The sequence below is a fragment of the Megascapheus bottae genome, chromosome X (genome assembly GCF_031878675.1).
Source record: "Megascapheus bottae isolate mThoBot1 chromosome X, mThoBot2.hap1, whole genome shotgun sequence".
NCBI classification, from domain to species: domain Eukaryota; kingdom Metazoa; phylum Chordata; class Mammalia; order Rodentia; family Geomyidae; genus Megascapheus; species Megascapheus bottae.
The window spans coordinates 23928366-23942414 of NC_143547.1; the positions used below are offsets into that span (position 1 = coordinate 23928366).

At 38.3% G+C, this 14049-nt stretch overlaps 1 protein-coding gene across 12 annotated transcripts in view; it reads right to left on the minus strand.

Moving 5' to 3' along the window:
* The window catches only part of Cask (calcium/calmodulin dependent serine protein kinase), a 348085-nt gene that overhangs the window by 56840 nt on the left and 277196 nt on the right, over nt 1-14049 (minus strand). For all 12 annotated transcript variants that reach the window (XM_090326444.1, XM_090326441.1, XM_090326450.1 and 9 more), the window contains 2 exons: nt 4933-5010; nt 1068-1148 (listed from right to left, as the gene is read on the minus strand). In XM_090326444.1, coding sequence (XP_090182570.1) covers nt 1068-1148; nt 4933-5010 — 159 coding nt within the window. The remainder of the gene's footprint in view (nt 1-1067; nt 1149-4932; nt 5011-14049) is intronic.

Genomic DNA, 14049 nt, shown 5'->3' on the forward strand with positions numbered 1-14049 from the left:
GGTACTAGGGCTTGAACTCATGGCCTGGGCTCTGTGCCTAAACTTTTTTACTCAAGGCTAGTACGCTACCACTTGAGCTGCAATACCACTTCTATCTTTCTTAGTGGTTAAATGGAGATGAGTCTCATGAACTTTCCCACCTGGACTGCTTTTGTTTTTTTGGCCAGTCCTGGGCTTGAGCTCAGGGTCTGAGCAATGTCCTTGGGTTTTCTCAAGGCTAGAGCTCTACCACTTGAGCCTCAGCACCACTTCTGGCTTTTTTCTATGTATGTGGTACCGAAGAATTGAACCCGGGTCTTTCTGCATGCTAGGCAAGCACTCTACCACTAGGCCACCCTCCCGGCCCCTGGACTGGTTTTGAACTTTGATCCTCAGATCTCAGCCTTGAGTACCTAAGATTACATCCAAGCTGTACTCTTTTTTGGTAGGGCCACAGTTTGAACTCAGTTCGATCTTGGCCTTAACTGTTTTTTTTTAGCCAGGTGCTGGTGGCTCATGCGAGCAATCCTAGCTACTTAGGAGGCTGAGATTTGAGGATTGTGGTTCAAAGTCAGCCTAGGTAGAAAAGTCTGCAAGACTCTTACTTTCAATTAACCACTCAAAAACCAGGAATGGAACTGTGGCTCAGAGTGGTAGAGGTGTAGCCTTGAACAAAAGCACTCAGGGATAGTCCCTGAGTTTCGGGCCCACAACTGACAAAAAGCCAAAATTAAAATACCTGTTTTAGGGAGGCAATATTTGGGTTTGAACTCAGAGCTATGTACTTGCTAAGGAAGAAGTCTACCACTTGAGCCACCCCACCCAGTTTTACTCTCTCTTGATTGTGTTGTTTGTCTGTTGCCTGAGTTAATCTTACAATGTTTTGCTTACAGCCTGAGGACATAGGTGTATGTGCACACATCATATTGCCTGGGTATGTAGAACTGTATAGCAGCTAGAGTTATGTAAGAACACTCTATAATGTTCTCACAATGATGTAATTTCTTATCATTAAGTGACATATGATTGTATATGGGACAAATACATTTGATAAAGTTTTAGTTGTATGTCAGTTAATTATTTCTTACCATGAAATGAGGTTGTGTTAAAATACGCTTTAGTTCTTTTGCGTCGGTATTCTCAGGGTAACATGAAATTTCTTCCAATACCTAAAAAAGAGGCAAGATATAAACATAAAAAATGATGCAACATTCTTAAACTGTGGTATTATTTTACATTAAATATTATGAGTGGATTTTTTTATGGTAGGCAAGACTATAGTTTTTATAAATGCTTCATTTTATTCAAAGGTTATTACTTGGTGAAAGAGTAGTATTGATGGTAATAAAAATAAAACCAATTGCTATAATAGCCTATATTATCCAATTATAGCCCCAAAATAAATGAAATAAGTATTTATCACATGTTTAAGTAACTTACTTAATAGGAAAATACCTTCTAAATTCACCATCAAAATGAATCCGTACTAAAAGTTCATCACAGTTTTCTTTGATATTAACAGCACTACATGCTTCTGTTAAAAACATGACAAGTGCCCCCCCCAAAAAAACCTAAAAGAAGCATATTAATTAACTAGGACAGTTAATTAAGAATATGCTTAAGGCTGGACACTGGTGGCTCATGCTTTTAGGAGGCTGAGATATGCAAATTGCAGTTTGAAGCCAGCTTGGGCAGAAAAATCTGTGAGATTCTTATTTTCAATTCACTACCAAAACACTGGAAGTAGATCAACACTGGAAGTAGCGGCTCAAGTAGTACAGTGCTGCTTTGAGCAAAAAAAAAAAAAGCTCAGGGACAGCACTGAGGCTCTGAGTTCAAGCCCAGGACTATCACACATCTAAAAGAAGAAGAAAAAAAATATGCTTAAGCAATTATCCATGTGGCCTGGCTGGATTAATGTTCTGTAACCTCACCTTTGCATATGGAGAAAACAGTGCTCTGCCAATGGCAGAAGGATGCAATACCAGCAAACTCAAGGACAATTTCACAAAAATCTTTATTCCTTTGATTCAAATTTTCCTCATTAAGTTGTTAACATATTATCTGCCTTGGTAAAAATCATGTTTTCTTTTTTTTTCATTAACTTTTTTTTTATTGTAATTAGTAAAAGGGTTACATGATATTTGCCAGATAGAAGGTGCATTAATTCACATACATTGATACCCTTTCACATGTCTTGGTACCCGTTTCCCTCCCCCCCCACACCCCCAAACCATGTTTTCAAATAAAATGGCTACTAAAATATTCTCCCTTCTCTTGCAGTATGGAGTTTACCTGTTTTAATCTGATTTGGGGCCCTCAGCCTTTGACAGAGCCTCTGATCTTTTTCTGAGCAAATGTAGCTGGCAATTGCTGTTCTCACATGCAGTGTACACAACTTTACACTGTACACAACTGAATTCCTATTGTGGAGGTGATCAAAGATGGTCTGCCTTCTGAACTACAGAGCATCAGCCACACACAACTCTTTCCAGGACTGTGACCTCAACCTGTTTGAGAAACTCCCTGGTGGGGAGGTAGTTTCACCTGAACCTGAGATTACAGCATCAGGGAAGGACCCCTTCCCCCGGCATTCATTTCTTATTTAAAAACACAGCAAATTAGTGGTAGTTAGGCGACAAATTCCTATTTTCTCACGATGACAAGCCAATTGGTGTATTTTAGGTCTGGAGTTTCTCTGCTGGGAAACAAAATGATGAAGGCATATACTCTGTTTCCTGTGATCCCTCACAATCTATGATCTCAACTACACAGGTGTGATCTCCTAAGTATGGTTAGGGAAAAACTGGCAGGCTTTTTTTCTTTTTCTTTTTTGCTGGTCCTAGGCTTGAACTCTGGGTGCTGTCTGTGAGCCTTTTCAGTTTGAGGCTAGCGCTTTACTACTTGAACCACAACTCTGCTTCCAGCTTTTTGGTAATTAATTAGAAATATAAGAATTTCATGGGACTTGAAGGGCTGGCTTTGAACATGATCCCCAAATATCAGCCTCTTGAGTAGAATGTAAGCCACCAGCGTCCCAGATGTCAGTAGCTTTCTTTCACTGTCCTGTTAAGGCAAAAAATTCTGCTACTATTTTTTTGCCAGTCGTGGGGCTTGAGCTCAGGGGCTGAGCACTGTCCTTGGGCTTTCTCAAGGCTAGAGCTCTACCACTTGAGCCTCACCACCACTTCCAGCTTTGTTTCTATGTATGTGGTACCGAGGAATCGAACCTGGGTCTTCGAGCATGCTAGGCAAGCACTCTACCACTAGGCAAAACTCCCAGCCCCGTGCTACTATTTATTTGGGTATCATAAAGACTATGATATCTTAATTCGTTTAAGTGCTTGGTGGGCAAAGTATAAGATAACCTTTCCCAACTCATTCTGACCAAGTGGGCAGGCCTAGCAGCTACCATAGCATTCATAGAAAATACTTTCCAGTGCAACTCGTAAGTTTAAAATATGTTCGGGCAAGCATTATAACTTTCAGATGCTTTTGCCTAGTAATCTTGCTTTATAAGAAATAATATTCCAAAAAAGGGAAGAAAATGAGAGATGTGGTAATAGTGATTAAAATGTAATCATTACCCTAATTATGTAACTGTAACCCCATCACATTTTCAATAAAAATTAAAAAGAAAAACTTGAAATACATAAACAAAATGGGAAATGTTTATTTGCATATACTATTATAAGATCAAAAATGAAAAAGGGGATGGGAATGTCGCTTAATGGTAGAGTGCTTGACTAGCATGCATGAAGCCCTGGGTTCGAATCCTCAGTATCACAGAATCAGAAAAAGGCAGAAGTGGCTCTGTGGCTCATGGCAGAGGGTTAATCTTGAGCAAATGAAGCTCAGGAACAGTGTAAAGGCCCTGAGTTCAAGACCCAGGACTGGCAAGAAAAAATTATTTATGGAAGTGGTGTTGTGGCTCAAAGTGGTAAAGTGCTAGCCTTGAGCTGAGGAGTTCAGAGACAGCGCCAAAAAAGAAAAGGAAAGAAAAGAAAAAGTATTTGTTTAAATAATGTTGAGCTAAAAGAAGATGCATTTTGGGGTTGGAGGCATGGCTCAGTTAGTTGGTAGAGCACTATGCAATGAGCGAAAGTGGCAGATACTGCTGTTTAAGTCCTAGCCTCAGACAAAAAAGATACATTTTGATTATAATTATATAAAATGTAAATGCAAGTGGATAAGGAGTGTAAATGATACACAAAATGTAAATTCCTATATTAAAGTAATGAAATTATAGATCAATTTATAGTTTCCAAACGGTCTGACTAATAAGTTTGAAAAATACTTTGTTAACAGATACAGTCATGGGCCGGGAGTTTGGCCTAGTGGTTAAAGTGCTTGCCTAGCATGCACGAAGACCTGGGTTCGATTCCTTGGTACCACATACATACAAAAAAGCCGGAAGTGGTGCTGAGGCTCAAGTGGTAGAGCTCTAGCCTTGAGAAAGTCCAAGGACAGTGCTCAGGCCCTGAGCTCAAGCCCAGGACTGGCAAAAAACAAAAAAACAAAAAAACAAAAAAACAACAGATACAGTCATATATGTTGACAATATATAATATGATTTCTTTTGACTAAGTATTTTTAATTCTTATAGAAATTTAGTTAACTTTTAAAGAATTGCATCTTTTAAAAAAACACAACTCATAATTTCATACCATGTCTGTTTCCTGCCAAATGAAATAAAAAAAAGTAAAGAAAAAGAAATATGGACATGGTGACATATTAAAGTTAACATAACAAAACCAGAACTAGAAATCTAGGCAGTGGCTGAGATCTTTTTCTTTCCTGGATGTATGTTCAATGATAAGCTTTGAAATTCCAAATGTGAGTAGAATGAGTCTAACTGTGACTCCAAAGAAAATGCCTTTAAGTTAACAGAAGTATCTGAAATAAAGAGTAAAAGAGACACTAACAAATATTTTTAGCAATTATATCACTTACCTCTTTGGCTCTCTGGACTGCATCACTTGGAGGATTCCTGATTTGTGGTGAAGACTTTGTATTAATTTTGTCATAAAGCTAGAAAAACAAGAAAGACAATCCAATCAACACTCATTATTCTTTGTTATGTAATTCCTGATTATTATGTCACAAAAGAGTATTTTCCCATTTGAAAAAGGCAAGCTGATGTTTTCCATGGATCCTTTTGTCACTAATCTCTTTATCATTCATGTAATTGTCAGATTAGGGGTTTTACTTGCATCTTTTTAAAAAATATCTTTAAATAGATTACACCAAATTCTGTGAATGCAGTAATTTCCCTGGCATTTTAAGTTTGTCGATATTTTAGCAATCACAGTTGTTTTTTTTCTCCTTTTCCCTGTGACAGAAGTAACATTCAATAACATGAATGCAGAGTAAAATGAAAGAACTTTTTTTTTCGGGTCTAGGCATGTCTGAAGGAATTTTCACAGAAACCTCAATCTTGGGAAAGGGCAGGCTCCATTCCTTCTAACAAGGAATGTTTTCACAAAAGGTTTATGCTTGTTTTCCTAGGACTGTTCATTAACTAAATCAGTGCTGGCATCCTTCAACAGCAAGTAAAGGACATACATTTTTGACTTTTCAAATTCAAAGACCATGAGAAGACACTAAAAAACAACTAGATATATTTAAAAAGACAACTTCACAAACCTACATGATTCTAACTTTCTGCATAACATTAATTCTTTGGAGAAAAATCTCCATCGTTTAGAAATGCAATGAAAATGTTAGTTTCTACATTAAATGCCATGACTTTTAGTCAGTAGGGAGTTTTGAAAAGCAAAAAGTTAAGAAAATGACCTTGGTGAATCTAAAATTTTCTATTTCCTAACTTCTCTAAAACAGGTGGGGATTTTTTATTCTTTCCTTCATGCTGCGTATCAATATTAGCTGAGAGCTGACAGTAAACATGCTTCAGATGATCCTTTGATTTGTTCATACTGACACAAGATAAATCTTTATGACTTGTAAATATTTGGGCCATATGCTACATAAAAATGCCTAGGGAAAGCAATGTGAAAAGTGACCAGGGACCATCAAGGATGCCATTAATTAAAAAAGTATCTATGACATACAAAGTCTCAGCTTAATTTTATTTTTGTTCTTAAATTTATGTGCATATAGATTCCATTCTTGAATACTTGTTTACTAAAATTGACATTTGAAATATGATATAAATCAGTATTAATAAAATCATTTAGTAAAAAAGTTCTATGAAGTTAAAGAAATAGCAAAATGTTGCTCTACTTAAACCATTTTATTAATATTTTAGGGAACTCATGATAGGTAGTTTGCCCAACTCTGTAGCATATACACGGATAAGCTCCATCTTCTTGTTACTTTCTGTCTCTAAAGACTGCCAATTGAAATTTGTAACTAGGAAGTGTGTGTGTGTGTGTGTGTGTGTGTGTGTGTGTGTGTGTGTGTATTTTTTCTTTTGTCAGTTATGGGGCTTCAAAGTTCCTGAGGTCTTTAGCTCAAAGCTACCGCTCTACCCCTTGATCCACAGTGCCACTTCGGGTTTCCTGGTGGTTAAATGAAGATAAGGGTCTCATGGACTTTAGTGCCCAGGCTGGCTTAGAACTTCGATCCTCAGATCTCAGCCTCCTGAGTAGCTAGGATTACAGGAGTGGGCCACTGGCTCCCAGCAAGGAAGTATATTTTTCTTACATTACTAATATTATGAATAGTGAACAGTACTCTCAAGCAAACAAAATGACCTCCACAGCAACAGCAACAACAACAACAATAACAAAACTCATAAGTTAAAATGCACCACAAATAAAATACAGTATATTTGCAAGAAAAATAAATTCTGGAGATCTGTTGTATGCCATTGTGCCTATAGTTAGCATTATTATATATTTAAAGATATGTTAGGAGGGAAGATCTCATGCTTAGTAAGTTTTCTTATCTCAATAAAATTTATATAGTACTTCATAGTTTGTGTTTCACGCCTGAAGTAGAGATGTGGTTCATATGGTAGAGTGCAGGCTTTGAGCAAAAAAGCCTAGGCCCTGAGTTCAAGGTCCAGGACTGGTACATATCTATTTATCTTTTTTTTGTGGGTCATGGGGCTTGAACTAGGCCTGGGCGCTGTCCCTGAGCTCTTTAGCTCAAGGCTACCACCCTAACCCTGGGCCTGGGCCTTGTCCTTGAGCTCTTCAGCTCAAGGCTGCCTCCCTATCCTCGAGTCAAGCCCAACTTTCCGTTTTCTAGAGGTTAGTTGGAGATAAGAGTCTCAGGTCCTTTTGTGCCTGGGATGGCTTTGAACCTGTGATCCTCAGATCTCAGCCTCCTCAGTAGGTAGGATTACAGGTGTGAGCCACCTTGCCCAGCTTCTATTTATCTTTTTTCTTAACCAAGTATCTTATTAACACTATTTCCAACACTTTCAAATGTGATTAAGGTTAGCTTCTATCCTTATTCTTACAAAGCAACAAGCAACCCAACATAGCCCAAACTCGAGATTTGAATTTTGATCTGGTCTTACTACGTCAACTAGAGTCCCCTAGGTCTTCCCTTCCTTTTAGAAAAAAATATAATATATGTAATTAATAACCAAGTACACATAATTGGGTGGTGGAGATGTGGAACTCAGGGCTTCCAAGTAAGCTTTGCGACTGAAGCATACCTCTAGTGTCAATGGTTTGGTTTCTGGAGGACTTGTATTGGCATCTGCTGGGGTGCTCATGAGAGATATTCCTGGGTCCCCACTGGTACTTGTGATGATGTATAGTGGGCTGTGCTTCAATATATCCTGAGTGTTCTACCCAGTTCTAACTTTTATTTTTGCCAGTTCTGGGTCTTGAACTCAGGGCCTAGGTGCTGTCCCTGAACTAGGCTAGCACTCTGCCACTTGAGTCACAGTACCACTTCCTTTTTCTGTTTATGTGGTACTAAGGAATCGAATCCAGGGCTTTGTGCATGCTAGGCAAACACCCTACTTCCAAGCCACATTCCAAGCACCAGTGCTAACTTTTGAGAGGAGTAGTAGTTTAGCATCCCTAATTGAAGTATATCCAAATGCAAAACTTTCTGAATGCTGATTTCACATAAGGGTTGAACTAAAAATATTGTTTATAATTACCTTCAGGCTATGTATATATCAAACCACTGAATTCTGTGCTTAGACTTGGGTTCCATTGTCAAGATACAAGTATACCAAATGAGGAAAAAAAAATCCATCATTTGAAACACATTTGTTTCCAAATATCTCAAGTAAGGGAATTTTTTTTGCCAGTCCTGGGGTTTGAACTCAGGGCCTGAGCACTGTCTTTGGGCTTTTTCAAGTCTAGAGCTCCACCACTCGAGCCGCAGCACCACTTCTGCCTTTTTCCATGTATGTGGTACCAAGGAATTGAACTCGGGTCTTTGTGTATTCTAGACAAGCACTCTACCACTAGGCCAAACTCCTGGCCCTATTACTAACCATGGTGATTACTGCTTTTATAGAGTACTTACTAGATGTTAGTTACCAGTCTAAGCTATTAACATATATTTACTTATAATCTCATGAGGTTGGTATCACTAATATTCCCACTTTACAGATAGGAAATTGAGACACCATGCTAAAATGAGAAGCACTGTTCTAGCAATGACTTTGCAGGTGGCATGAAAGTGCCTGGAGTCAATAGAAGGTTCTATTGTATGTTAGATATTCAGACCTACTTGTCATAAGATTCTTTGGTCCAGCTTTCTGGATTTCAACTATATTTACCTAAATTTCTGTGGAATTAATGATAGAGTAGGATGCTTCATATGATATGAAAGGCAGGTACCGTGGGAAGAAATGGAAAGAGCCTTCTGCCTGAGGGGAAGACATTAACATCCCATCCCCTAGCAGTTCTTGAGAAGAGCACAAGATGGAGCTTCTAGGTAGGTGGACAGAATGGAGTCCATGTGGCTAAGATGACTACACTGTGAATCACAACTTCCTACTCAACTACACTGGCAAGGAAGAACTGAAGCAGGAAGGGTCACCATCAGAGAGAAGTAACTCCTTGTTGGCTCATCTATATACCATATACTCAGCCATCTATCAGTTTGCTCATCCTGAAATTACTGAGGTTCTATTATGTACTAGGCAGTGAGGCTCTATTTATTGAGGTTTTAGAGATGAAAATGATGACAGTGCCTGTTTTTAAAGATCCCACAAATACCATAGACATAATTAACCACAGGCCCAGAAACTCAGGATGGCTTGATTTCCCTCAGGTTCTGATAGTAATTTAGTCCTTAGCAATATCAACTGAACCTGATCTCAGGGGGCATATTTAAATTAGAGATGATCTGGATGCATATGCACAATATACCGAATTTCTTTGCATTTTTGTTGGGCTATATAACTCAGGGTCTAGGTGTTGTCCCTAAGCCTTTCTGTGCTCAATGCTAGGGCTCTATCACTTGAGCCACAGTGCCTCATCCAGTTTTTGAGTGGTTAATTGGAGATAGGAGTCTCACTGGGACATTTTTGCCCTGGATGACTTGGAACAGTGATCCTCAGATCTCAGTCCCCTGAGTAGCAAGGGTTATAGGAGTGAGCTACCAGTTCTCAGCTTCAGTGATACTTTTAATAAAATATGAAGCATTTACGAAAGGTGTCAAAGCAGATGAGTAAAAAACTCATCAGTGGAGAAAAGGTCTATGGTCTATGTGATATACCATCAAAGTGTTTCAAACACTACTCAAAAGCCCGTTTTTTTTTTAAGTTCACTCATGGGCCATCTTCATGTTATATGTGGCCAATAGGTGTGGCATGTGGTATTTGAGATCCCAAGTTCAAGAAATTTGTGTCTGCCTCTTTTGTGATTGGAAGTTACCTAGGGTAGTTTATACTTAACAGCATTTATTGGAGGCAAGAATGTGTTTTCCAAGGAGATCTCATAGATGGTAACCTTGCTGAGGCACCTTGAGGGAGTCCTGCCTAAGAGAATTGCCTGTAACAGCAAAAGGATGGAGAAAGAGGAGCTGTTGCAACACCTCAGGGAAGGAGCCATCTGCAGAGTGCACCAAGGATGTCAAAGCTCCATGTGAGTACTCAGGGCAGCATCAACATTGGGATGTCTGCCACATCATGGGCATCAGCAACCAAGAAGGAACTAGCTTCCCGAGGCTCAGGATTATAGAACAAGCTGTGTATGGGCTTACTTTCCCTTGAGTTCACTGACATTAGGTAACAGCATCTCTCATCAGGCTGAGGACACAAAGTAGATGTTTCATTAATGTTTCCTTAAAAACATGAGTATTTGGATTAGTACACAGAAATTATAAATAGCTATTTAAAAAAAATTCAGAGTAGCCAGGTGCCAGTGGCTCACGCCTATACTCCTAGCTACTCAAGAGGCTGAGATCTGAGGATCAGGGTTCAAAGCCAGCCTGGTATGGAAGTCTGGGAAACTCTAATCTCTATGGGGAGTGGTGCTGTGGTTCAAGTGGTAGAGTGATAGCCTTGAGCTGAAGAGCTCAGGGACAGACCCCAGGCCCAGAGTTCAAGCCTCAACCAAAAAAAAAAAATTCAATCCAGGCACAGTGGCTCACGCCTGTAATCCTAGCTACTCAGGAGGCTTGAGATCTGAGGATAACGGTTCAAAGCCAGCCCAGTCACTAAAAAGTCAGTGAGACACTTATCTCCAATTAACCACTAGAAAACTGGAAGTGGTCCTGTGGCTCAAGTAGTAGGGCAGTAACCTTGAGCTGAAGAACTCAGGGACAGCCCCCAGGCCCAGAGTTCAAGCTCCATGACCACCACCACCACCAACAAAAAATAAGAGTAACATAAAAATAAAATATAATGGGAATACTTATTTTAGTTTGCATCTTTAAGTCATCATCTCCTTGGTCCTTCTTTCATGCTGAAAGAAAACAAACCCCTCTTTTCCTTGAAAATGAATACATTTTAGGTCGTATTTATTTTCATCTTTTGGGGAGTGTATTTTTAAATCTGACTTATTTTAAGGTAGAAGAGGCTTTAGATAGCAACTTAATTTAATTCCTTTGCTTAAAAGAGAATACTATGGTTTAGATAAGTGCCACCACAAGGTTCATGTACTAAAGGTTTGGTCACTAGCCTGTGGTTGCTATAGGGTAGTGACGGGTCTTTTAATTGGTGGGGTTAGGTTACTATGTGGGGGCGGGGACTTTGAAGGAATCAAGCCCTTTCCTCTCTTTGCTTCCTGACTGTCAGTGGGGTAGGAAATTTCCTCTACTGTACATACTTGCCATGATACACTGTCTTATTACAGCTCCAAAACAAAAGATACAATCAGCCACGAATGAAACCTCCAAAACTGTAAAGCAAAATGAACTTTTTCTCTTTACAGGTTGAATATTTCAGGTATTTTTTTTTACAGTAGTTGCCAACTAACACAGAGGACAAAGTGACTTTCAGTGAGGTGAAGTGTGCTGCATTCAGGGTTACACAGCCAGAGCAGCAGGGAAAGAGACCTTGACCTGTTGATATGCTGTCTTCTCTTTCACCAGATCTTCTCAATCAGTATTGAAATCAGTTACACACAATGCCTCATGCCAAGAACATACATACGTTTAGCAATATCTGAAGCGGGGGGAGAAACTATAGAAAATGCTGTTTATAGGCTGTGTGCAAAAATATACTAAATATGATTTTAAAGTGATTAACCAATCAATTAGAAGCCTTCCCATGTCACAAAATGGTCAGATAGTAGTTATTTTATGCTTTCAGGGCCACCTGACTGGTGTTATAACTACTTAACTCTATGATATTGTGCAAAAGCAGCTGTTATTAATACACAAATGAATGGGCAAGGCAGTGTCAGTAAACTTTATTTATAAAACAAGTGGTTGGTTCGATCTGGCTTGAGGGTGGTAATTTGTAACCTCTGCTCTTGAAGCTTAAATTCAAGGTGGACTGGAATGTCAAAATATAATTCCTTTCTTCTATTTGTTTTTTTTCAAATCTGAAGTTAATTGTATTTATAAAGCTGAAGTACTGAGAGAGGGGAAGGGAAGAATATTAAATTATTTCTAGAGGGAAAACATGGTTGTATAAATTCATAAGTATTTTTCTTTTTCTACTGAAATTAGTCACCAAAGTTCAGCACTTTTTATTAAAAAAAGAAGAAGAACCCACACAAACAAGGAAATGTAATCAGCCATGAGAGAGGAACAAAATGTCTTACACCATCTCATTCACAAATAGATCTGCTCATCCAGACATGCCTAATTTGTCTCAAGAGAGTGAGAACAGTTCCACAAGAAGGTTGCCTTCTCTATTCCAGATATTTTGAACAAAGGAGAGTAAAACTGGTGTTGATACTGAATTCCAATGTCCCGAGATTATACTTTTCAACATAAAGATGAAAATTAGTTAATATGTCACTTATAATTTACATTCAAAGTATTAAATGGAGCTTTGTTTTGATCACACTTCATTCTCTCTTCTGTTTTTTAGTTCTGAAATAGAAGTCTTTGTTGTACTCATAGTTTTTGCATTATTGATCAAGACCAACATTTAATAGAGAATGGTGTTGGTGGCTCAAACCTGCAATCCTAGATTTTCAGGGGGCTGAGACCTGGGGAATCAAGATTTGAAGCCAGCCTGGGCAGAAAAGTCCATGAGAACCTTATCTCTAATCACCAAAAACCTGGAAGTGGAGGTATGGTTATAGTGGTAGAGCACTAATCCTGAGGGGAAAAGCTAAGTGAGACAGTGGTCAGGCCCTGAGTTCACTCCCCAGACAGGCGCGCGCGCGCACACACACACACACACAAACACACACACACACACACACACGCTGCATCTAGCTGGATAGGCACAAAGTTGTCATGTCACATTTTTTTTCAGGAACTGGGAGGATGAGTCATTCATAGGCAATTTAATTCTTCTCATATACATTTGAATTTCAACATGTTAGGAAAAGGTGATTTAATACTAAAACATAGGGAATTGTCATTTAATTTATAGGCACCTATGGATTTCTAGAGCACATTGGCAAGCAATGAAATCAATATTCGTTTTCTTTTACAAACCTTTTTGACTTAAAGTTAACATTGTTTTATTTTATTAAGAACTATTTTTCTGTTGGCCAGAAATGACAAATATATGTAATTCTCTCTCTGTTTTAAATGTGATATCTTCATCTTTGCATTATTTTAGTGTTTGTAGCAATGTGGTGCCAATAGTTCATTTTCAACAAATATTCATGGAAATGGAGGAGTCTTTGAAGCTCCCAGATTGTAAAATAAAATAAAATGCAGGGAGTTAATATTCAATTCCTTCATGGGAGATAATTTTCTGAATTTGTAGATAAGTCAAAACTTGCTGAAATCTAATCATCTTATAGTGCTATCTTTAGTTTAAAAGCATGAAAAGGAAAAACTGAGTATGGTGGAGGGCACCTGTGGTGCAACTACTTGAGAGGCTGAGTGTGCAAGTTCAGGACCAACCTAGGCAACAAAGCGAGACCCTATTTCCTAAAAACAAAAACAAAGAGAAAAATACTAAAAGTTTTAGCATCATTAAACATAATATCATCTAAGGATAGAGTATGTGAAGAACTTACATAACCTTTCCATTTTACAAATCTCAGAATGCATAGGTTATCATTGTGATACTATAATTTATAAAAATCAAAATCATTTGGGTCTTTTTTAATTTATAGATTTAAAAAAGCCAATCCTGTCAGCATTCAATTTTTTTTTCAACTTTAACTTTTTTTAAATATTTTTTTATTGTAATTAATAAAAGGGTTACATGATATTTGCCAGATAGAAGGTGCATTAATTCACATATATTGATACCCTTTCACATGTCTTGGTCCCCATTACCCTCCCCTCCAACCCCCCCCCCCCCCGGTCTTGGTTTTTTCCCCCCTTCCCTATCCAATTTCAAATAACCAAATACAAATAAATCTAATATATCAGATAACAAAGTGAGATACTGTAACAATATGAGATAACCAAGGGACAGCAAAAGATATGAGAGATAACATAGTACATTAAGGACAACAATCATTCATTATATGGCTTTTGTTTCACTATCCTGGAGGTCTTTTCAATTAGCTTCATACTGTATGGCCTTATGTATCAAGGTTT